Source organism: Nerophis ophidion, linkage group LG08 (assembly GCF_033978795.1).
Source record: "Nerophis ophidion isolate RoL-2023_Sa linkage group LG08, RoL_Noph_v1.0, whole genome shotgun sequence".
NCBI classification, from domain to species: domain Eukaryota; kingdom Metazoa; phylum Chordata; class Actinopteri; order Syngnathiformes; family Syngnathidae; genus Nerophis; species Nerophis ophidion.
In genome coordinates this window covers 66,538,219-66,556,438 of record NC_084618.1, presented here as the reverse complement: position 1 = coordinate 66,556,438, position 18,220 = coordinate 66,538,219, and the positions used below count along the sequence as shown (strand labels likewise).

General features: G+C 38.9%; 1 protein-coding gene across 2 annotated transcripts in view; it reads right to left on the bottom strand.

The window, feature by feature from the left end:
* The window catches only part of erbb2 (erb-b2 receptor tyrosine kinase 2), a 35,294-nt gene extending 21,291 nt beyond the window's left edge, over positions 1-14,003 (bottom strand). The window contains exon 1 of one of the 2 annotated variants that reach the window (XM_061909489.1): positions 13,702-14,003. In XM_061909489.1, coding sequence (XP_061765473.1) covers positions 13,702-13,774 — 73 coding nt within the window. In that variant the 5' untranslated portion in view covers positions 13,775-14,003. The remainder of the gene's footprint in view (positions 1-13,701) is intronic. The other variant, XM_061909490.1, reaches the window with a different exon arrangement.
* Positions 14,004-18,220: the final 4,217 nt, after the last annotated feature.

Sequence of the window (18,220 nt, the reverse complement as noted above, 5' to 3'; positions counted from 1 at the left end):
CGTATTATCACTCGCACCACAGCTAACGTTACCCATGTCGCTGCCTCTCTGCTCCGCGAGGGCGTATATGTATGTGACGTATGTAAGAAGGTGCGCTTGTTTTACGTCTGAGAGAAGCAGAGACAACAAAGTGTGATAAAAGCCTGTAGTGTAATGCCCGCAGTTAAAAGCAACTACGTGAGAACATATACTTGAATATCCTGATATAGTAATTTTCTATATCGCACAGAGTCAAACCCGCGATATATCGTGTATATTCAATATATTCCCAAGCCCTAGGTCCAAATAAATCAACTAAGTCCATCCCTTACTTTCAAGTAACATTTAAACACTGTGGTGGGACACCTTGTGGTGGTCTACATTTGTACTTTACAGTGAAAGTACTAAATACCACTTCCATTCAATAAACTACCAATTTTCCTATAGCCACTGGGGGCTTAGTGACTATAGCCTGCCCCACTATTAGAGAAGGATTGATTTAGAGTATATTTAGTGGTCAAAATCCAGCATTACTATCGACCTCAGCATGCATTTCAAAATGTTGGTTACGCTGCTCAGCTGTTGTTGTTCCACTTGCTGTATTGTTGTTTGAACAGCCACAGGACCAGTGTTGATGAGTTCATTACACTTAATGATGATGAAAGACCATGTGATCAAAGACATCGGCACTGTTTTCCTTTCTCATCCACTCCAAATTATTACAAAAGTTTAAAAAGTTATCGCCTAAAAATGTTATGCTAAATTATATCACCTGTCCATCCTTGTTGTCTGTCTGTCATATTTGAAGGTGTTTAAAATCTCAATATAATATCTCTAATGCTAACTGGTAGCACATATATGGCACTTTCAATTGTAAATTATCATTGAGCTACAGCATTTGTTTGTTATTTATGTTGACAGTCACAAAGAAATTATTTTGTATTTTATGTATATGTTCACGCTTTATGTACAGTGGCGATCAAAATTTACACACACTTGTAAAGAACATAATGTCATGGCTGTCTTGAGTTTCCAATATTTTCTCCACTCTTATTTTTTTGTGATAGAGTGATTGGCGCACATACTTGTTGGTCACAAAAATCATTCATGAAGTTTTGGTTCTTTTATGCATTAATTATGGGTCTACTGAAAACATGACCAAATCCGCTGGGTCAAAAGTATACATACATCAATGTTAATATTTGGTTACATGTCCCTTGGCAAGTTTCACTGCAATAAGGCGCGATGACCAAGAAGAACGCGGAGTTGGAATATAATTACAACACTTTATGTACATATTTATATAATATTTACATATTTATATAATATGTAACTACAAACTCCATTCACAGACAGAGCCCCATTGCTTTTATGAGCGGTCGAGTGAGTCAAAAGCCGGAAAAAAAAAAATAATAATAATAACAATAATCTTTTTTTTTTATTTTATTTTTTTTATTTGTGGCGGCCGTAATTCTTTCGTGGTGGGCCGCCACAAATAAATGAATGTGTGGGAAACCCTGTATATATATATATATATATATATATATACATACATATATATACACACACACAAACACACATTATATATATAAATGTATATATATACCCACATTATATATATATATATATATATATATATATATATATATATATATATATATATATATATACATACATATATACATATAAATGTATATATATACCCACATTATATATATATATACATATATATATATATATTAATGTATATATATACTGTATGTACATATATGTATATACACATGTGTATATACATGCATAAATATATATATATATATATATATATGTATAGGCAATATATAAGCAATGTTCTATATATATATATATATATATATATATATATATACACACAGTATATATATATATATATATATATATATATACAGTATATATGTATATGTATATGTATATATATATATATATATATATATATATATATATATATATATATATATATATATATATATATATATATATATATAAATACGTACACACACACGTATAAGCGATTTTGACGCTAACTTGGAGCAAAGCTATTTCGACATAAAAGGATTGCTTACACAAAATCAAAAGGAAACATTCCAGCTGGACCAGACTAACAGCTGTCTATCGAGTAAGTCACTATAAATTTGATCATGATACATGCAGCAGGGCATGCGTGTTAGTACAACTACACTGCATACGCCGTCTGGCTAGCTCAGCTGTGAACAAACAAAGCATTAAATTTGGGCTAATACATTTCATTGGTGTTGTATCTCAGTGTTGTGCAAACGCATGTCGTGTTGTTGTAGAAGCTAGCTTATCTCTTGCTGTAGCTAGCTTTTACGGATAATACCATAGTATGGCAATGTGTTACTACGCTAGAAAAAGAGTTCCTTAGTCTTAGCTCTTACAATAACAATGTCGCTACAGCTTGGTTACTATACGGGTTACTGAACGTAAATGTAGTATTGCTGACCTTTTTGAATGCATATTTAAAGTGAATGAGAGGTAGAATCCATTGCTCCCATTAACTGCATTGCTACCCACCTACAACGAGCCAATTTTTATACGTTAGAAGGCGAGAAAAAAAAATGTCTTATTGTCTCTCATAAGGATTGTGAACGATAGGCAAAATAAAATAAAAAAGTGCAGTTCCCCTTTAATTATGCAACTCCACAACATTAAAACAGTTTTAAACATTTCCTCAAAGGCTGATAATGCGATGGACCCTGCCTCAGCTGTTATATTACTATCATGTCATCTAGACTGGTGAGTCACGTCTGGCCGGGTTAACTTGAAACTGTGGCCAACTTCAGCTGAACTTAATCGCTTCACGGTGAGTTTTCCTGGTGTGGGGAAAAGGACATAAAGCCACTATATGTCATGCAGAGAGTCTTTGAGAACGACGCAGCTCTTTTTATTTATTCTGCAGGTACTGTATTGTGTATTCTACTGTGCATCAAGTGATAACAACCTCTGACAGCGCTCATGCTGAACTGATGCTTTGGATTGATTGACACGGTAAAATAAAGTGAACAAACTTGTTCCCTGACGACAAAGCAGATTTGTTTACCTGTGTCAACAGGCTGTGTCCCAATGTGTTCAAAATGACTCCTATTTCATTAATCAACTATCTAATGAAAACAGACAGCCTACGTTGGTAAACGACTGCATTGCAAGAAAAATCTGTGATATTGATTTGAGTATTAATGGGTCATATTGACGCCTTTGAAAAATGCTTTTAGTGGTATTGATCTACAAGCATTCACTTTAAATCCAAAAGCATCATCCTCAACTGACAAAAAGGTGTATACGAGAGCCAATGCGACCACACCGTGGCCTAGTGGTCACCATGTCAGCCTCCCAGTCTGAAAATGCGGGTTAGACACACTAGAGCCAATTTAGTGTTGCCAATCAGCTTATCCCCAGGTGCCTGTCTTTGGAGGTGGAAGGAAGTTGGAGTGCCCAGAGGGAACCCATGCAGTCACGGGGAGAACATGCAAACTCCACACAGAAAGACAACGAGCCTGGGGATCAAACCCAAGACCTTCTTATTGTGAGTCACATGCACTAATCCCTGTCTATGTGCTGCCCACCTAAACAGTGAGGCTGTTTTGGGGATTTTTTTAAACGGACAGTAGTCACAACGAAGACCACAACATCTTAGCCGCGTTCACCCACAGTACACTGCTCAGCTGTAAGTTCATAACTTCTTGGCAGAAAAATAGTTATTCTCAAGTTGCTCTATGTTTACAGTTAAACACTTTGCACAATTTTTTTTTGTTTTACATTTTATTAAAGCATTTATTACGTATTTATTTTTATTGCACCTTGGAAGTTAAGTGTTCAATGTGATTTTACAATTGTGTTTACATTGAGTGTTTCCCACAGTTGTGTTGACATTTGCTTTCCTTTTTGCCTTGGTAGTTGAGGAGATTACAATCAGAGAAAAGTTAAATATTAACCAAAAATTGTAAACATTTAATGTTTTTCTCTTTGTTTTATTTTCAATCGGTCTTAGAAAATTAAAATAATTATCGACCGATATTAAACACTTACAACGCAATACAGATTTCAGTCATATCGCCAAGCTCTAATGGAATGAAATGTGCGTTTATGTGGTATTTACTACTGCTGCAACTAACGAATACTTTGATAGTCTACGAGTCATCGATTACCTTAACATTTAGTCAACTAATCGGATTATGAAGCATAAACCTATCCAGTGGCTCTAATTTAGCCACCTGCTTTTCATATTCATCGCAAGATATTTTTAGCGTGTGCTAATAGAGTAGTTTATTCAAAATGTTTATTTATACTGGAAGTATGTTACTCACAAGGCTGTTACAAAACAAAAGGATCTATTAAACGTTTGTCCATTTAAAAGCAAAGACAGGCCCGGTGCTGAAAAAACAAACTATACTTTTTTAAGAAATCAAAGGAGAGTAAAAATAGCAACAATAAAAACAACAAACACCAAAGCTATCTAACTTCCTCAAAAAGAAACAAGCATTTTTTGTGATGTGTTTACATAGCTACACACAAGTATGTTATTAGTTATTGATCAACTCCTGGCTTTATTAGCAATCTGGTAGACTTGATTAATTCAAAAATGTTTAGCTATCTAAAATTTTTTGGGCCTAAAAATTACATCGCACGTGTTTTGTTTTTTTTCAAATGTTTTCCATATATAAAGAAACCAATGAGTACAAATGACTGATGATTTAAGTTTTTCTTTTCAAACTAATAGTTTGAAATTGCACTGCCTTTTACTACTAGCAAAACTCTAATTTGGATAATGTTGGACTTTTTAAACCAGATAGAAATTGTACTTTTTGTACTGGAATAATTTTCAAAGAACTACATTAAAGAGGATTCTCTGAGAAGCATTACGTCTGTCATGAATAAAATACTTCTGTTAACAAAATGTGGCATTGCACATTGCATGCAAACATATAAAAACTTTAAAAACTTAAAACTTCTGTCTTGAATAAAGTACTTACGTAAATAAAAAATACTATTAATATATATCCATCTCTCGAAACATTTTCTCCCGCTTGTCCCTTTTCGGAGACGCGGTGGATGCTGGAACCTATCTCAGCTGCATTCAGGTGGATGGCGGGGTACACCCTGGACAAGTCGCCACTTCATCGCAGGGCAATATACATGGTATGCAAAAAAATATCCGAGTAAAACATTGAGAAGACTAGTTTCAGTAAGTGAATGAATGCAGACTTTTTAATTCACACATTTTGGTGTGCAGAGCAACTGCTTTAGTGATCGTTCAACTGTGCTTCTTTCTCAATATACACAATATGTATACATACATAGATTTTTAACTGTAGTTTCTTTTTACGGTCTTGTTCGCTTCGTAAAGAGTTGCAATTCCCTCACTTGACTGGAGGCTTTGGTTTCAGATGCTCGAGTAAGTTTGTTGGGCTGCTGCCTTTTTAAAATATACTTTGCAGCGTGCTTTTAATTTGTTCTACAACTGTTGACGCAAAACCAAACTACTGGCAACACCTTATTTTCTTTGGGTCAAATGTTTTGACAAACGCTAGCTTTAATTAGCATTAGCCATGTTTTGCTCGGTGTGCCGCTAAGGAAATAGGGTGGGTGGAAGTTTATAGAAGCTATTGGAGTCAAAAAGTATGCCAGAGCAAGAGGAGAACAGTTTTTTTTTTTTTTTTTTTTTTTTTTTTAAATCGTCTGCAACATAAATCTCAAATTTATCAATAAAATCAATGTATTGCAAAGGCCTATAAAACAGAATTAATAAATACCTTTGGACAAGGACTTAGCAAACAAAAATATGCACATATTTTTTCTTAATCTCAAGAACAGTTCTCAATCACGGTGGAGCTGACAATTCTTTGAAAAATGACCAAAGCAATAGTTCTTAAAGGGTAATTGCATGTTTTGGAGATTTTTGCCTATAGTTCACAATCATTAAAAATCAGTAAAAATTTGAGATCTTCGATAATATTGGACTGCCGATATTATCGGCCGATAAATGCTTTAATATGTAATATTGGAAATTATAGGTATCGGTTTAAAAAATTTAAATCTATGACTTTTTAACACGCTGCTGTACGGAGTGGTACACGGACATAGGGAGAAGAACAGAGCAGTTGCGTCTCCCCATCATACTTGTCAATAGGCCTGTGAATCTTTGGATGTGCCACGATTTGATTCAATATCGATTCTTGGGGTCACGATTGGATTCAAAATCGATTTATTTTTTTCAATTCAACACGATTCTCGATTCAAAAATGATTTTTTCCCGATTCAAAAGGATTCTCTATTCATTTAATACATTGGATTTCAGCAGGATCTACCCCAGTCTGCTGACATGCAAGCAGAGTAGTAGATTTTTGTAAAAAGCTTTTATAATTGTGAAGGACAATCTTTTATCAACTGATTGCAATTATGTACATTTGTTTTAACTATTAAATGAACTAAAAATATGACTTATTTTATCTTTGTGAAAATATTGGACACAGTGTGTTGTCAAGCTTATGAGATGCGATGCAAGTGTAAGCCACTGTAACACTATTGTTCTTTTTTTTTTTATAAATGTCTAATGATAATGTCAATGACGGATTTTAATTACTGCTATGTTGAAATTATAACTAATATTGATACCGTTGTGATAATATTCATTTTTGTTTCACTACTTTTGGTTGGTTCTGTGGCGTGTTTGTGTCTCCTCTCAATTGCTCTGTTTATTGCAGTTCTAAGTGTTGCTGGGTCAGGTTTGGTTTTGGAATTGGATTGCATTGCTATGGTATTGCTGTGTATTGTTTTGTTGGATTGATTAATTTAAAAAAATAAAAAATAAAAAAATCAATTAAAAAAATAAAAATCCCCCCCAAAAAATCGATTTTTTTAAAATGAGAATCAATTCTGACTCGCACAACGTGAGAATCGCGATACGAATTTGAATCGATTTTTTCCCACACCCCTACTTGTCAACCCTCCCGATTTTCCCGGGAGACTCCCAAATTCAGTGCCCCTCCTGAAAATCTCCCGGGGCAACTATGCATCCATCCATTTTCTACCGCCTATTCCCTTTGGGGTCGCGGGGGCCCTGGTGCCTCTCTCAGCTACAATCGGGCGAAAGGCGGGGTACACCCTGGACAAGTCGCCACCTCATCGCAGGGCCAACACAGATAGACAGACAACATTCACACTCCATTCTCCCAAATTTCTCCTGATTTCCACCCAGACAACAATATTGGGGGCGTGCCTTAAAGGCACTGCATTTGCGTGCCGGCCCAATCACATAATATCTACAGCTTTTCGGACACACGAGTGAATGCAAGCATACTTGGTCAAAAGCCATACAGGTCACACTGAGGGTGGCCGTATAAACAACTTTAACACTGTTACAAATAAGTGCCACACTGTGAACCGACACCAAACAAGAATGACAAACACATTTCGGGAGAACATCCGCACCGTAACACAACATAAACACAACACAAACACAATAGAACAAATACCCAGAACCGCTTGCAGCACTAACTCTTCCAGGACGCTACAATATACACCCCCCACCCCCAACAATCCCTCCATTTCAACCCCCGCACACCTAAACCTCCTCATGCCTCAAAATTCCAAGCTGCTGTTTTGAGGCATGTTAAAAAAATATTACACTTTGTGACTTCAATAAAAAATAGGGCAGTGCCACGTTGGCATTTTTTTCCATAACTTGAGTTGATTTATTTTGGAAAACCTTGTTGTATTGTTTAATGCATCCAGCGGGGCATCACAACAAAATTAGGCATAATAATGTGTTAATTCCACGACTGTATATATCGGTACCGGTTGATATCGGAATCGGTAATTAAGAGTTTGACAATATCGGAATATCAGCAAAAAAGCCATTATCGGACATCTCTAGTAATAATTGTCACGTTTTTGGAGGCTAACAATTCAGCTAATGGGATTAATCAAGTCTACCACTAAATCACTTCAAAAAAAACAATCAAAAACTGTTAACAATACTTTATTTACGTTCCGTAACCTGTATAATAGCCAAACTGTAGTGACATTGTTATTGTAGGAGCGAACACCGAGGAACTCTTTTTGGAGCACACTAACACATCGGCATTCTACGGTATTAGCCGTAGAAGCTAACTACAGCAAGAGAAGAAACCTCGCTTCTACGTCGCCACAAAACGCATTTGAGTTTGTAATGCACAACACTGAGATAGGACACCAATCTGTACTGACTGAAAAACATGAACAATCACAGAGTATCTGTAAAGTATTAGCCCACATTTCGTGTTTTGTTTGTACACAGCGAGCCAGAGAGCATATGTACTGTAGTTGTAATAACACGCAGGACATTCTGCGTGTATCATTATCAATATTAAATTATGACTCACTCGATGGACAGTTGTTTGTCTGGTCAAGGAATTCCCTGTTGATTTTGGGTGACTAATCTAATTATTTGGGTAAATAATTTTGGTACTTGTGCCAAAATATTGGTATCGGGACAACACAAATTGAACTGGAAATCTCATGTAAAAAATATACAACATAAAGTAGCAAAAAACACGTCAATAATGAATAAAGCAAAACATGTTCTAGACCAAATATCACCCCATATTCTCTACTGCTCGCTAGTGTTATCATATCTGGGTTTTTGTGTAGAAATATGGGGATATAACTACAAAGTACACTTCATTAAATAACAGTGTTACAAAAAATATCCGTTAGAATAATACATAATGTTGGATATAGAGGACATACATGTATTTGCAAACAGCTAAAGTTATACACAAAGCAAACTACAATCTGCTACCCAAGAATATACAACAATTCTTCTCAACAAAAGAGGAGAAATATAATCTTAGAGAAAAATGTAATTTAAAACATTTGTACGCACGTACAACACTTAAAGGCCTACTGAAATGAGATTTTCTTATTTAAACGGGAATAGCAGGTCCATGGCTTCACGGTGGGAGAGGGGTTAGTGCGTCTGCCTCACAATACGAAGGTCCTGCAGTCTTGGGTTAAATCCCAGGCTCGGGATCTTTCTGTGTGGAGTTTGCATGTTCTCCCCGTGAATGCGTGGGTTCCCTTCGGGTACTCCGGCTTCTTCCCACCTCCAAAGACATGCACCTGGGGATAGGTTGATTGGCAACACTAAATTGGCCCTAATGTGTAAATGTGAGTGTGAATGTTGTCTGTCTATCTGTGTTGGCCCTGCGATGAGGTGGCGACTTGTCCAGGGTGTACACCGCCTTCCGCCCGATTGTAGCTGGGATAGGCGCCAGCGCCCCCCGCGACCCCGAAAGGGAATAAGCGGTAGAAAATGGATGGATGGATGGATAGCAAGTCCATTCTATGTGGCATACTTGATCATTTCTAGATATTACCATATTTTTTCTGAAAGGATTTAGTAGAGAACATCTACGATAAAGTTCGCAACTTTTGGTCGCTAATAGAAAAGCCCTGCCTTTACGGGAAGTATGTGCGCGTGATGTCACGAGTTGCAGGGCTCCACACATATTCACATTGTTTATAATGGGAGCCACCAACAGTAAGAGCAATTCGGACCGAGAAAGCGACAATTTCCCCATTAATTTGAGCGAGGATGAAAGATTTGTGAATTAGGATATAGATAGTGAAGGACTAGAAAGAAAAAAGAAAAAAAAGCGAGGGCTCCGGGCAGCGGCAGTGTGAGCGTTTCAGATGTAATTAGACACATTTACTAGGATAATTCTGGAAGATCCCTTATCTGCTTATTGTTTTAATAGTGTTTTAGTGACATTCTAAAGATAACATACCTCGAGGTCGGATGGCTGCGGTAAACACGCAGTGTCTCAGAGAGAAGCTGAGGAGCCAAGCTCACAGCTGCCTTTTTTGACAGCTACTGCAGGAGGAAGTCCCATAATCCACTGATTTCTCCGGTAAGACTTAATATCACAATTTTCCCCATCCGAAGACAGGCTGGTTGACGTAGAGAAAACATGTTTGCTTGACCGCTCTGCTTCACAACAAACAAAGAAACACCGGCTGTGTCTCGGTGCTAAAGACAGCTGCAATCCACAGCTTTCCACCAACAGCATTGTTCTTTATAGTCTCCATTATTAAATGAACAAATTGCAAAAGATTCAGCTACACAAATGTCCAAAATACTGTGTAATTAAGCCATGAACAGAGACGACTTTTAGCCGTGTTTGGTGCTGCGCTAATATGTTCCCTCCAACACGTGACGTCCCGCGAACGCGTCATTATTCCGAGACGTTTTCAACAAGAAGCTCCCGGGAAATTTTAAATTGCAATTTAGTAAACTAAAAGGCCGTATTGGCATGTGTTGCAATGTTAATATTTCATCATTGATATATAAACTATCAGACTGCGTGGTCGGTAGTAGTGGGTGTCAGTAGGCCTTTAACACCTTCAGTATATCAGTATGTGAAATTAAATTATGGAATGGACTAAGCAAAGAAATCAAACAATGTACTAATATGATCCACTTCAAGAAACTCTTCAAACTTATTGTTTACAAAGTACAAAAAAGAAGAACAATGATAAACATTCTGAATTTTTTACATCCAGTCATTCATTTTCAAGATACCGTATTTCCTTGAATAGCCGCCGGGGCGCTAATTAATTTAAAACCTCTTCTTACTCCTGCGCTTATTCAAGGCATGCGGTAAAAGTAAGCAGGCGCTAATTATTTTAAAACTTCTTCTCACCCCAGCGCTTACCAATGGCATGCAGTAAAAAAATTTAGTGTGATTAAAAAAAAATTGGTGCTAGCGGGTGTATAATATAGCCAAGAGTCATGGATGCATCGGAATTCTGGGTAATTCTTATGTTGCGTTTATAATGTGTTACAGAGCCAATGTTCTCCAGAAATGTGTTTGTTATTCTTGTTTGTTTAGGGTTCACAGAGTGTAGCGCATATTAGTAAGAGTGTTAAAGTTGTTTTATATCACAACCTTCAGTGTGTTCTGTATGGCTGTGGAACAAGACCCCTGGTTTACTCATAGTAAAAGCAAAAAAAAACAACTACTCTGCCATTATGAAAATGACGGCAAGGGAAGCGTCACTCGTGACGTCACGAGTTGACCCGGCGGTAAAAGTAAGCAGGCACTTATAAGTTTGGAGAGCACGTTTTACCCGGCAGTAATTCAAGGCAGGCCCATATTACATGCCCGGCGGCTATTCAAGGAAATACGGTAAGCTTACTCATCTCACCATATGAAATATAAATTACTTCAACAATTGTTATATATTTATTGTTTTTACTTGTGGAGCATATTGTTGAGAACAGGAAGTGAACAAAAGTTTTATCAACTGCTATGTAAAGAAACAGGGGTAGGATTAATAAGCTCTGCTTCCTACTCGTTTTCGAACATGTTGAACAGAGAAACAGGCAATTGTGATGCATCATGTTGTACGCATGCATGTTCGAAATCAACTCAAACTCAGACACCAGTTGCAAGGGTGCACATATTTTTTGCAAACATGTAACTAAGGCTGCTGACACTCACACATGATCCAATTAGCTTCCAAACAAGAATGTTTCAAACTGTTTTTGCGCGCTCAGTGAGTTCTCGTCACACTGGCTGGCATGTGTGAGACAAGTGGCCCTCTATCAGACATTGTCCTCTCTTTTTTGCAGCCTGCACTAGTGAATAATTGACATGGTCATGATCCTCTGCAGCACAATGCACTGCTTGTTGTTGTTATTGTTTATGCACCATGTACCATGAATTGATTAACGTGGACCCCGACTTAAAGGCCTACTGAAACCCACTACTACCGACCACGCAGTCTGATAGTTTATACATCAATGATGAAATCCTAACATTGCAACACATGCCAATGCGGCCGGTTTAGTTTACTAAATTACAGTTTTAAATTTCCCGCGGAGTTTCTTGTTGAAAACGTCGCAGAATGATGACGCATATGATGAAACGTGTTTGTGACGTCTCGGGTTGTAGCGGACATATTAGCCCAGCACCACTTACGGCTAAAAGTCGTCTTTTCATCGCGCAATTACACAGTATTTTGGACATCTGTGTTGCTGAATCTTTTGCAATTTGTTCAATTAATAATGGAGACTATAAAGAACAATGCTGTTGGTGGAAAGCGGTGGATTGCAGATGTCTTTAGCACCGAAACACAGCCTGTGTTTCTTTGTTTGTTGTAATGCTTTAACACGGAGCGGTCAAGCGAACATGTTTGTCTACGTTAACCAGCAAGTTTTTGGATGGGAAAATTGTGATATTAAGTCGGCTCTTACCGGAGACTTCAGTGGATTATGGGACTTCCTCCTGCAGCTCAAAAAGGCAGCTGTGATCTTGGCTCCTCCATTGGCTTCTCTGCTGGCTGTACATATCCTACTAAATAAGACCTACACTGTTTCAATGTCCACATTTCTCTGTTGATGCAATTGTTGATGACTGAAGTTCTGATATCAACCAAAGCTCCTCATCCCACCCCCCGGATTGTAAATAATGTAAATAATTCAATGTACATACTATGATGATTAACTTGTGTGATGACTTTATTATGTTGATAGTATATATTTGTACCATGAATTGATTAACGTGGACCCCGACTTAAACAAGTTGAAAAACTTATTCGGGTGTTACAATTTAGTGGTCAATTATACGGAATATGTACTGTACTGTGCAATCTACTAATAAAAGTATCAATCAATCAATCAATCAGAGACCCTGGCGTTCACCGCAGCCATCCGATTTTCAGGTATGACTTTATAATCTCACTAAAACACTATTATAACAATAAGCAGATAAGGGATCTTCCAGAAATATCCTAGTAAATGTGTCTAATTACATCTGAAACGGTCCCACTGCCGCCGCCTGGAACTGTCGCCTTTTCTTTTTTTTGTGTGGTTTTTTTGGTGCTTCACTCTAACTTTCCTCATCCACAAATCTTTCATCCTCACTCAAAATTGTCGCTTTCTCGGTCCGAATAGCTCTTGCTGCTGGAGGCTCACATTATAAATAATGTGAGGATGTGAGGAGCCCTACAACCCGTGATGTTGCGCACACATTGTCTGCTACTTCCGGTAAAGGCAAGGCCTTTTAATTAGCGACCAAAAGTTGCAAACTTTATCGTCGATGTTCTCTACTAAATCCATTCAGCAAAAATATGGCTATATCGTGAAATGATTAAGTATAACACATAGAATAGACCTGCTAAATCTATTTCAGCAGGCCTTTAAACAAGTTGAAAAACGTATTCGGTTGTTACCATTTAGGTGGTCAATTGTACGGAATATGTACTGTACTGTGCCATCTACTAATAAAAGTGTCAATCAATCAATCAAACCCCAACCAGCTAGCTATAGCTAGCTCACCGCCTGCACACGCCACACAATCTAAAGTGGCAAAGCAGGTTATCGTATTTGTTACTTGGCCTTCTGTTACTACTACTCCCAGTTGTTGGCATGTGTGTGTCTGTGTTTGTGTGTTTACACACTACACTCAAGTTTCCCCAAAAAAAAAGCAAGCACTTGAACGCAACTTTTGTTGGTGACAGGTGTGATTACCGCGTCATCAAACCCCTCGAGAGAGTAGCGAGTGTAAATCCACGTCCATTTAGTTCTTAAACACTTTAAAACTAAGAATTGTACTCAAATTAGTGTTTTTTTTTAAAGTACCAGAGTATCTAGTCGCGACAAGTATGGCTGCTAAAGTCACCCACCTTCTCTGGCCAGCGAGCCCGTCGCTGCGAGCAAGACGGCCCCGAGCAACAGCAAACTTCTCACCGCCTCCATCAGCGGCCGTAGTCCATATTCTCGAGCGGGTTTCCGTTCACTTTTCCCCGGTTAAAGACAGTGGCTGCTCTCACACGTAGAGACAACACGTCTTGGTTACTTGGAGATTTCCTTCTTCCCCCTTCGACTAAAATCTCCGATTTCCTCTCTGGAATTCCGTGCCTGTTGGTAGTAACGCGTGTAGGCTCGCGCCCGCCTGGACTCAAGGCGCGTTCCCGTGAAGGCCTGATAGGGGAGTGGCGGCTAGCAGCAGCCCGCCCTCATTTCAAACTTACTCAACGCTCTCTAACTTTATTTGCAATTCATTTTACACTTTGTTTTTTTGTCATTTATTCCAATATTTGTGCGGCAAGTCGTATATAGTCCCGATAAAGCGACTTTGAGTCACGTGTTCACGCCTCTGGCCACTTAATTAGGCACACTTGCACAGTCAAATGACTTGGACTTAGACTTATTTTCATTTCATCCATCCATCATTTTTCTACTGCTCTTCCCTTTCAAGTTCCTGTGGGAGGCGGGGGGGGGGGTATCTCAGGTGCATTCAGGCAGAAGACGGCGTACACCCTGGACAAGTCGCCACCTCATCACAGGGCCAACACTGATAGACAGACAATATTCATCCATCCATCCATTTTCTACCGCTTGTCCCTTTTTGGGGGTGCAGTAGCCTATCTCAGCAGCATTCGGGCGGAAGGCGGGCTACACCCGGAACAAGTCGCCACCTCATCACAGGGCCAACACAGATAGACAGACAACATTCATCCATCCATCCATTTTCTACCGCTCATCCCTTTTTGGGGTGGCAGGGGGTGCTGGAGCCTATCTCAGCTGCATTCGGGTGGAAGGCGGGGTACACCCTGAACAAGTCGCCACCTCATCACAGGGCCGACACAGATAGACAGACAACATTCCCACTCACATTCACACACATTATAGCAGTGGTTCTCAACCTTTTTTCAGTGATGTACCCCCTGTGAAAGTTTTTTTAATTCAAGTACCCCCTAATCAGAGCAAAGCATTTTTGGTTGAAAAACAGAGATAAAGTAAAAGACAGCACTATGTCATCAGTTTCTGATTTATTAAATTGTATAACAGTGGAAAATATCGCTCATTGGTAGTAGTCTTTCTTGAACTATTTGGAAAAAAAAGATATAAAAATAACTAAAAACTTGTTGAAAAATAAACAAGTGATTCAATTATAAATAAAGATTTCTACACATAGAAGTAATCATCAACTTAAAGTGTCCTCTTTAGGGATTGTAATAGAGATCCATCTGGATTCATCAACTTTATTCTAAACATTTCTTCACAAAAAAAGAAATCTTTAACATCAATATTTATGGAACATGTCCACAAAAAATCTATCCGTCAACACTGAATATTGCATTGTTGCATTTCTTTTCACAGTTTATGAACTTACATTCATATTTTGTTGAAGTATTATTCAATAAATATATTTATAAATGATTTTTGAATTGTTGCTGTTTTTAGAATGTTTTAAAAAAAAAATCTTACGTACCCCTTGGCATACCTTCAAGTGCCCCCAGGGGTACGCCTACCCCCATTTGAGAACCACTGCACTATAGGGCCCATTTAGTGTTGCCAATCAACCTATCCCCAGGTGCATGTCTTTGGAGGTGGGAGGAAGCCCGAGTACCCAGAGGGAAACCACTCAGTCGCAGGGAGAACATGCAAACTCCACACAGAAAGATCCCGAGTCCGGGATTGAACCCAGGACCTGTTTATTGTAAGGCACACGAACTAACCCCTCTGCCACCGAGCTGCCCTAAGCTAGGAATGCTCGACACAAATATTTCCTTGAGAATGCGGTCACTCATCATGAAAAAACTAAATCAGCGCCGGATCGCCCAAATATTCAAAAAGCTTGTTGTCAGCCAAACATCAATCAATCAATCAATCAATCAATGTCTATTTATATAGCCCTAAATCACAAATGTCTCAAAGGACTGTACAAACCATTACGACTACGACATCCTTGGAAGAACCCACATAACACCCACCCACCTGTTTTTTTTTTTGTGATTGATTTGCTCCAGATTAGCGCATAATGGAACTGCAGCGTGCATTTATTTATTTTTTATTCGTTTTTTTGTACCAATGTGTGAAATGAGTGTAAATGTTGTCTATCTGTGTTGGCCCTGTGATGAGGTGGCGACTTGTCCAGGGTGTACTCCGCCTTCAGCCCGATTGTAGCTGAGATATGCACCAGCGCCCCCCCGCCACCCCAAAGGGAATAAGCGGTAGGAAATGGATGGATGGATTGTCACACATCATCAACGGTGGTCACTCAAACAACTATGACGATCGTTTATGGAGGATGCCTATGCGTGACTTACTTTAACGTGGGGAGACTGGTGCACAGTCGCCACACGATCCTTGACAGAAATCGGGTCAGGGTCCAGTGGCATGGAGTCCAAGACGACTGGGGACCCTTTTCTTCTGCAGCCTTCCTCCGCCATCACAGCCGTTGTGGTAGTTCTTAAAATCTACCGTCTTCCGCCTGCTCCGCCGTTGAGGTCTTCACCGTATCCCTGGCTGGGGGGCAGTCAGGTACTGGGCCTTTGCCAAGGGCCACCTGGGGTAACACTAGAAAAGGGGTTAACCTCCTAGTGCCCCAAGACCCCATAGAGGAGCCTCCACTGCCGGAGGCACTTAAATATCATGCCCAGGACATTGTCTCACACACACTAGGACAGTGGTTCTCAAATGGGGGTACGCGTACCCCTGGGGGTACTTGAAGGTATGCCAAGGGGTACGTGAGATTTTTTAAAAATATTTTAAAAATAGCAGCAATTCAAAAATCCTTTATAAATATATTTGTTGAATAATACTTCAACAAAATATGAACGTAAGTTAATAAACTGTGAAAAGAAATGCAACAATGCAATATTCAGTGTTGACAGCTAGATTTTTCGTGGACATGTTCCATAAATATTGATGTTAAAGATTTGTTTTTTTTGTGAAGATATGTTTAGAATTAAGTTCATGAATCCAGATGGATCTCTATTACAATCCCCAAAGAGGGCACTTTAAGTTGATGATTACTTCTATGTGTAGAAATCTTTATTTATAATTGAATCACTTGTTTATTTTTCAACAATTTTAAATTTTCTTTTTAGATCTTTTTTTCCAAATAGTTCAAGAAAGACCACTACAAATGAGCAATATTTTGCACTGTTATACAATTTAATCAATCAAAAATTGTTGACATAGTGCTGTATATTAATTCTTTATCTCCCTTATTCAACCAAAAATGCTTTGCTCTGATTAGGGGGTACTTGAATTAAAAAAATGTTCACAGGGGGTGCATCACTGAAAAAAGGTTGAGAACCACTGCACTAGGAGATTAATGATGCACCAATTTTTTTAGTTATGGAATATTTTCAAATATGATACTAAAAAAAATGGATGTCGCGATGACATCAATCAATCAATCAATCAATCAATGTTTACTTATATAGCCCTAAATCACTAGTGTCTCAAAGGGCTGCACAAACCACTACGAAATCCTCGGTAGGCCCACATAAGGGCAAGGAAAACTCACACCCAGTGGGACGTCGGTGACAATGATGACTATGAGAACCTTGGAGAGGAGGAAAGCAATGGATGTCGAGCGGGTCTACCATGATACTGTGAAAGTTCAATCCATAATGGATCCAACACAGTCGCAAGAGTCCAGTCCAAAGCGGATCCAACACAGCAGCGAGAGTCCCGTTCACAGCGGAGCCAGCAGGAAAACATCCCAAGTGGAGGCGGATCAGCAGCGCAGAGATGTCCCCAGCCGATACACAGGCGAGCAGTACATGGGCACCGGATCGGACCGGACCCCCTCCACAAGGGAGAGTGGGACATAGGAGAAAAAGAAAAGAAACGGCAGATCAACTGGTCTAAAAAGGGAGTCTATAAGAAAAGAAGTGTTTGTCTTGAGTTGAGGCCGCATGTCTGCGGTGTGGAGTTAAAGTTACAGTACCATTGATAGGAGTGGCGTTATTACCCTCTGCATTTGACCCATACCCTTGTTTCACCTCTTGTTAGGTGAGGGGAGCAGTGAGCAGCAACGGTGGCCGTGCCTGGGAATTAATTTTGGTGGTTCAACCCCCAATTCCAACCCCTGATGCTGAGTGCGAAGCAAGGTGGTAATGGGTCCAGCACCCCACAGCCCCAAAAGGGACAAGCGGTAGAAAATGGATGGATGGATGGTATGACTCGACCAGGGTTTTAACTCAAAGCTACCGATCTCAGGGCGGACACTACAAGGCAATTATTGTCATTCAAATTTGAACTTCACAGTACATATTAGAACATTTTGTTGCATTAGCTCATGGTAGTGCAGGATAAAAAAGCAATAAGGTGCAGATATAAATAAATAGATTACGTATACAGATAAATATATTTCACTTTTGCATATGCATCCACATTTATGAA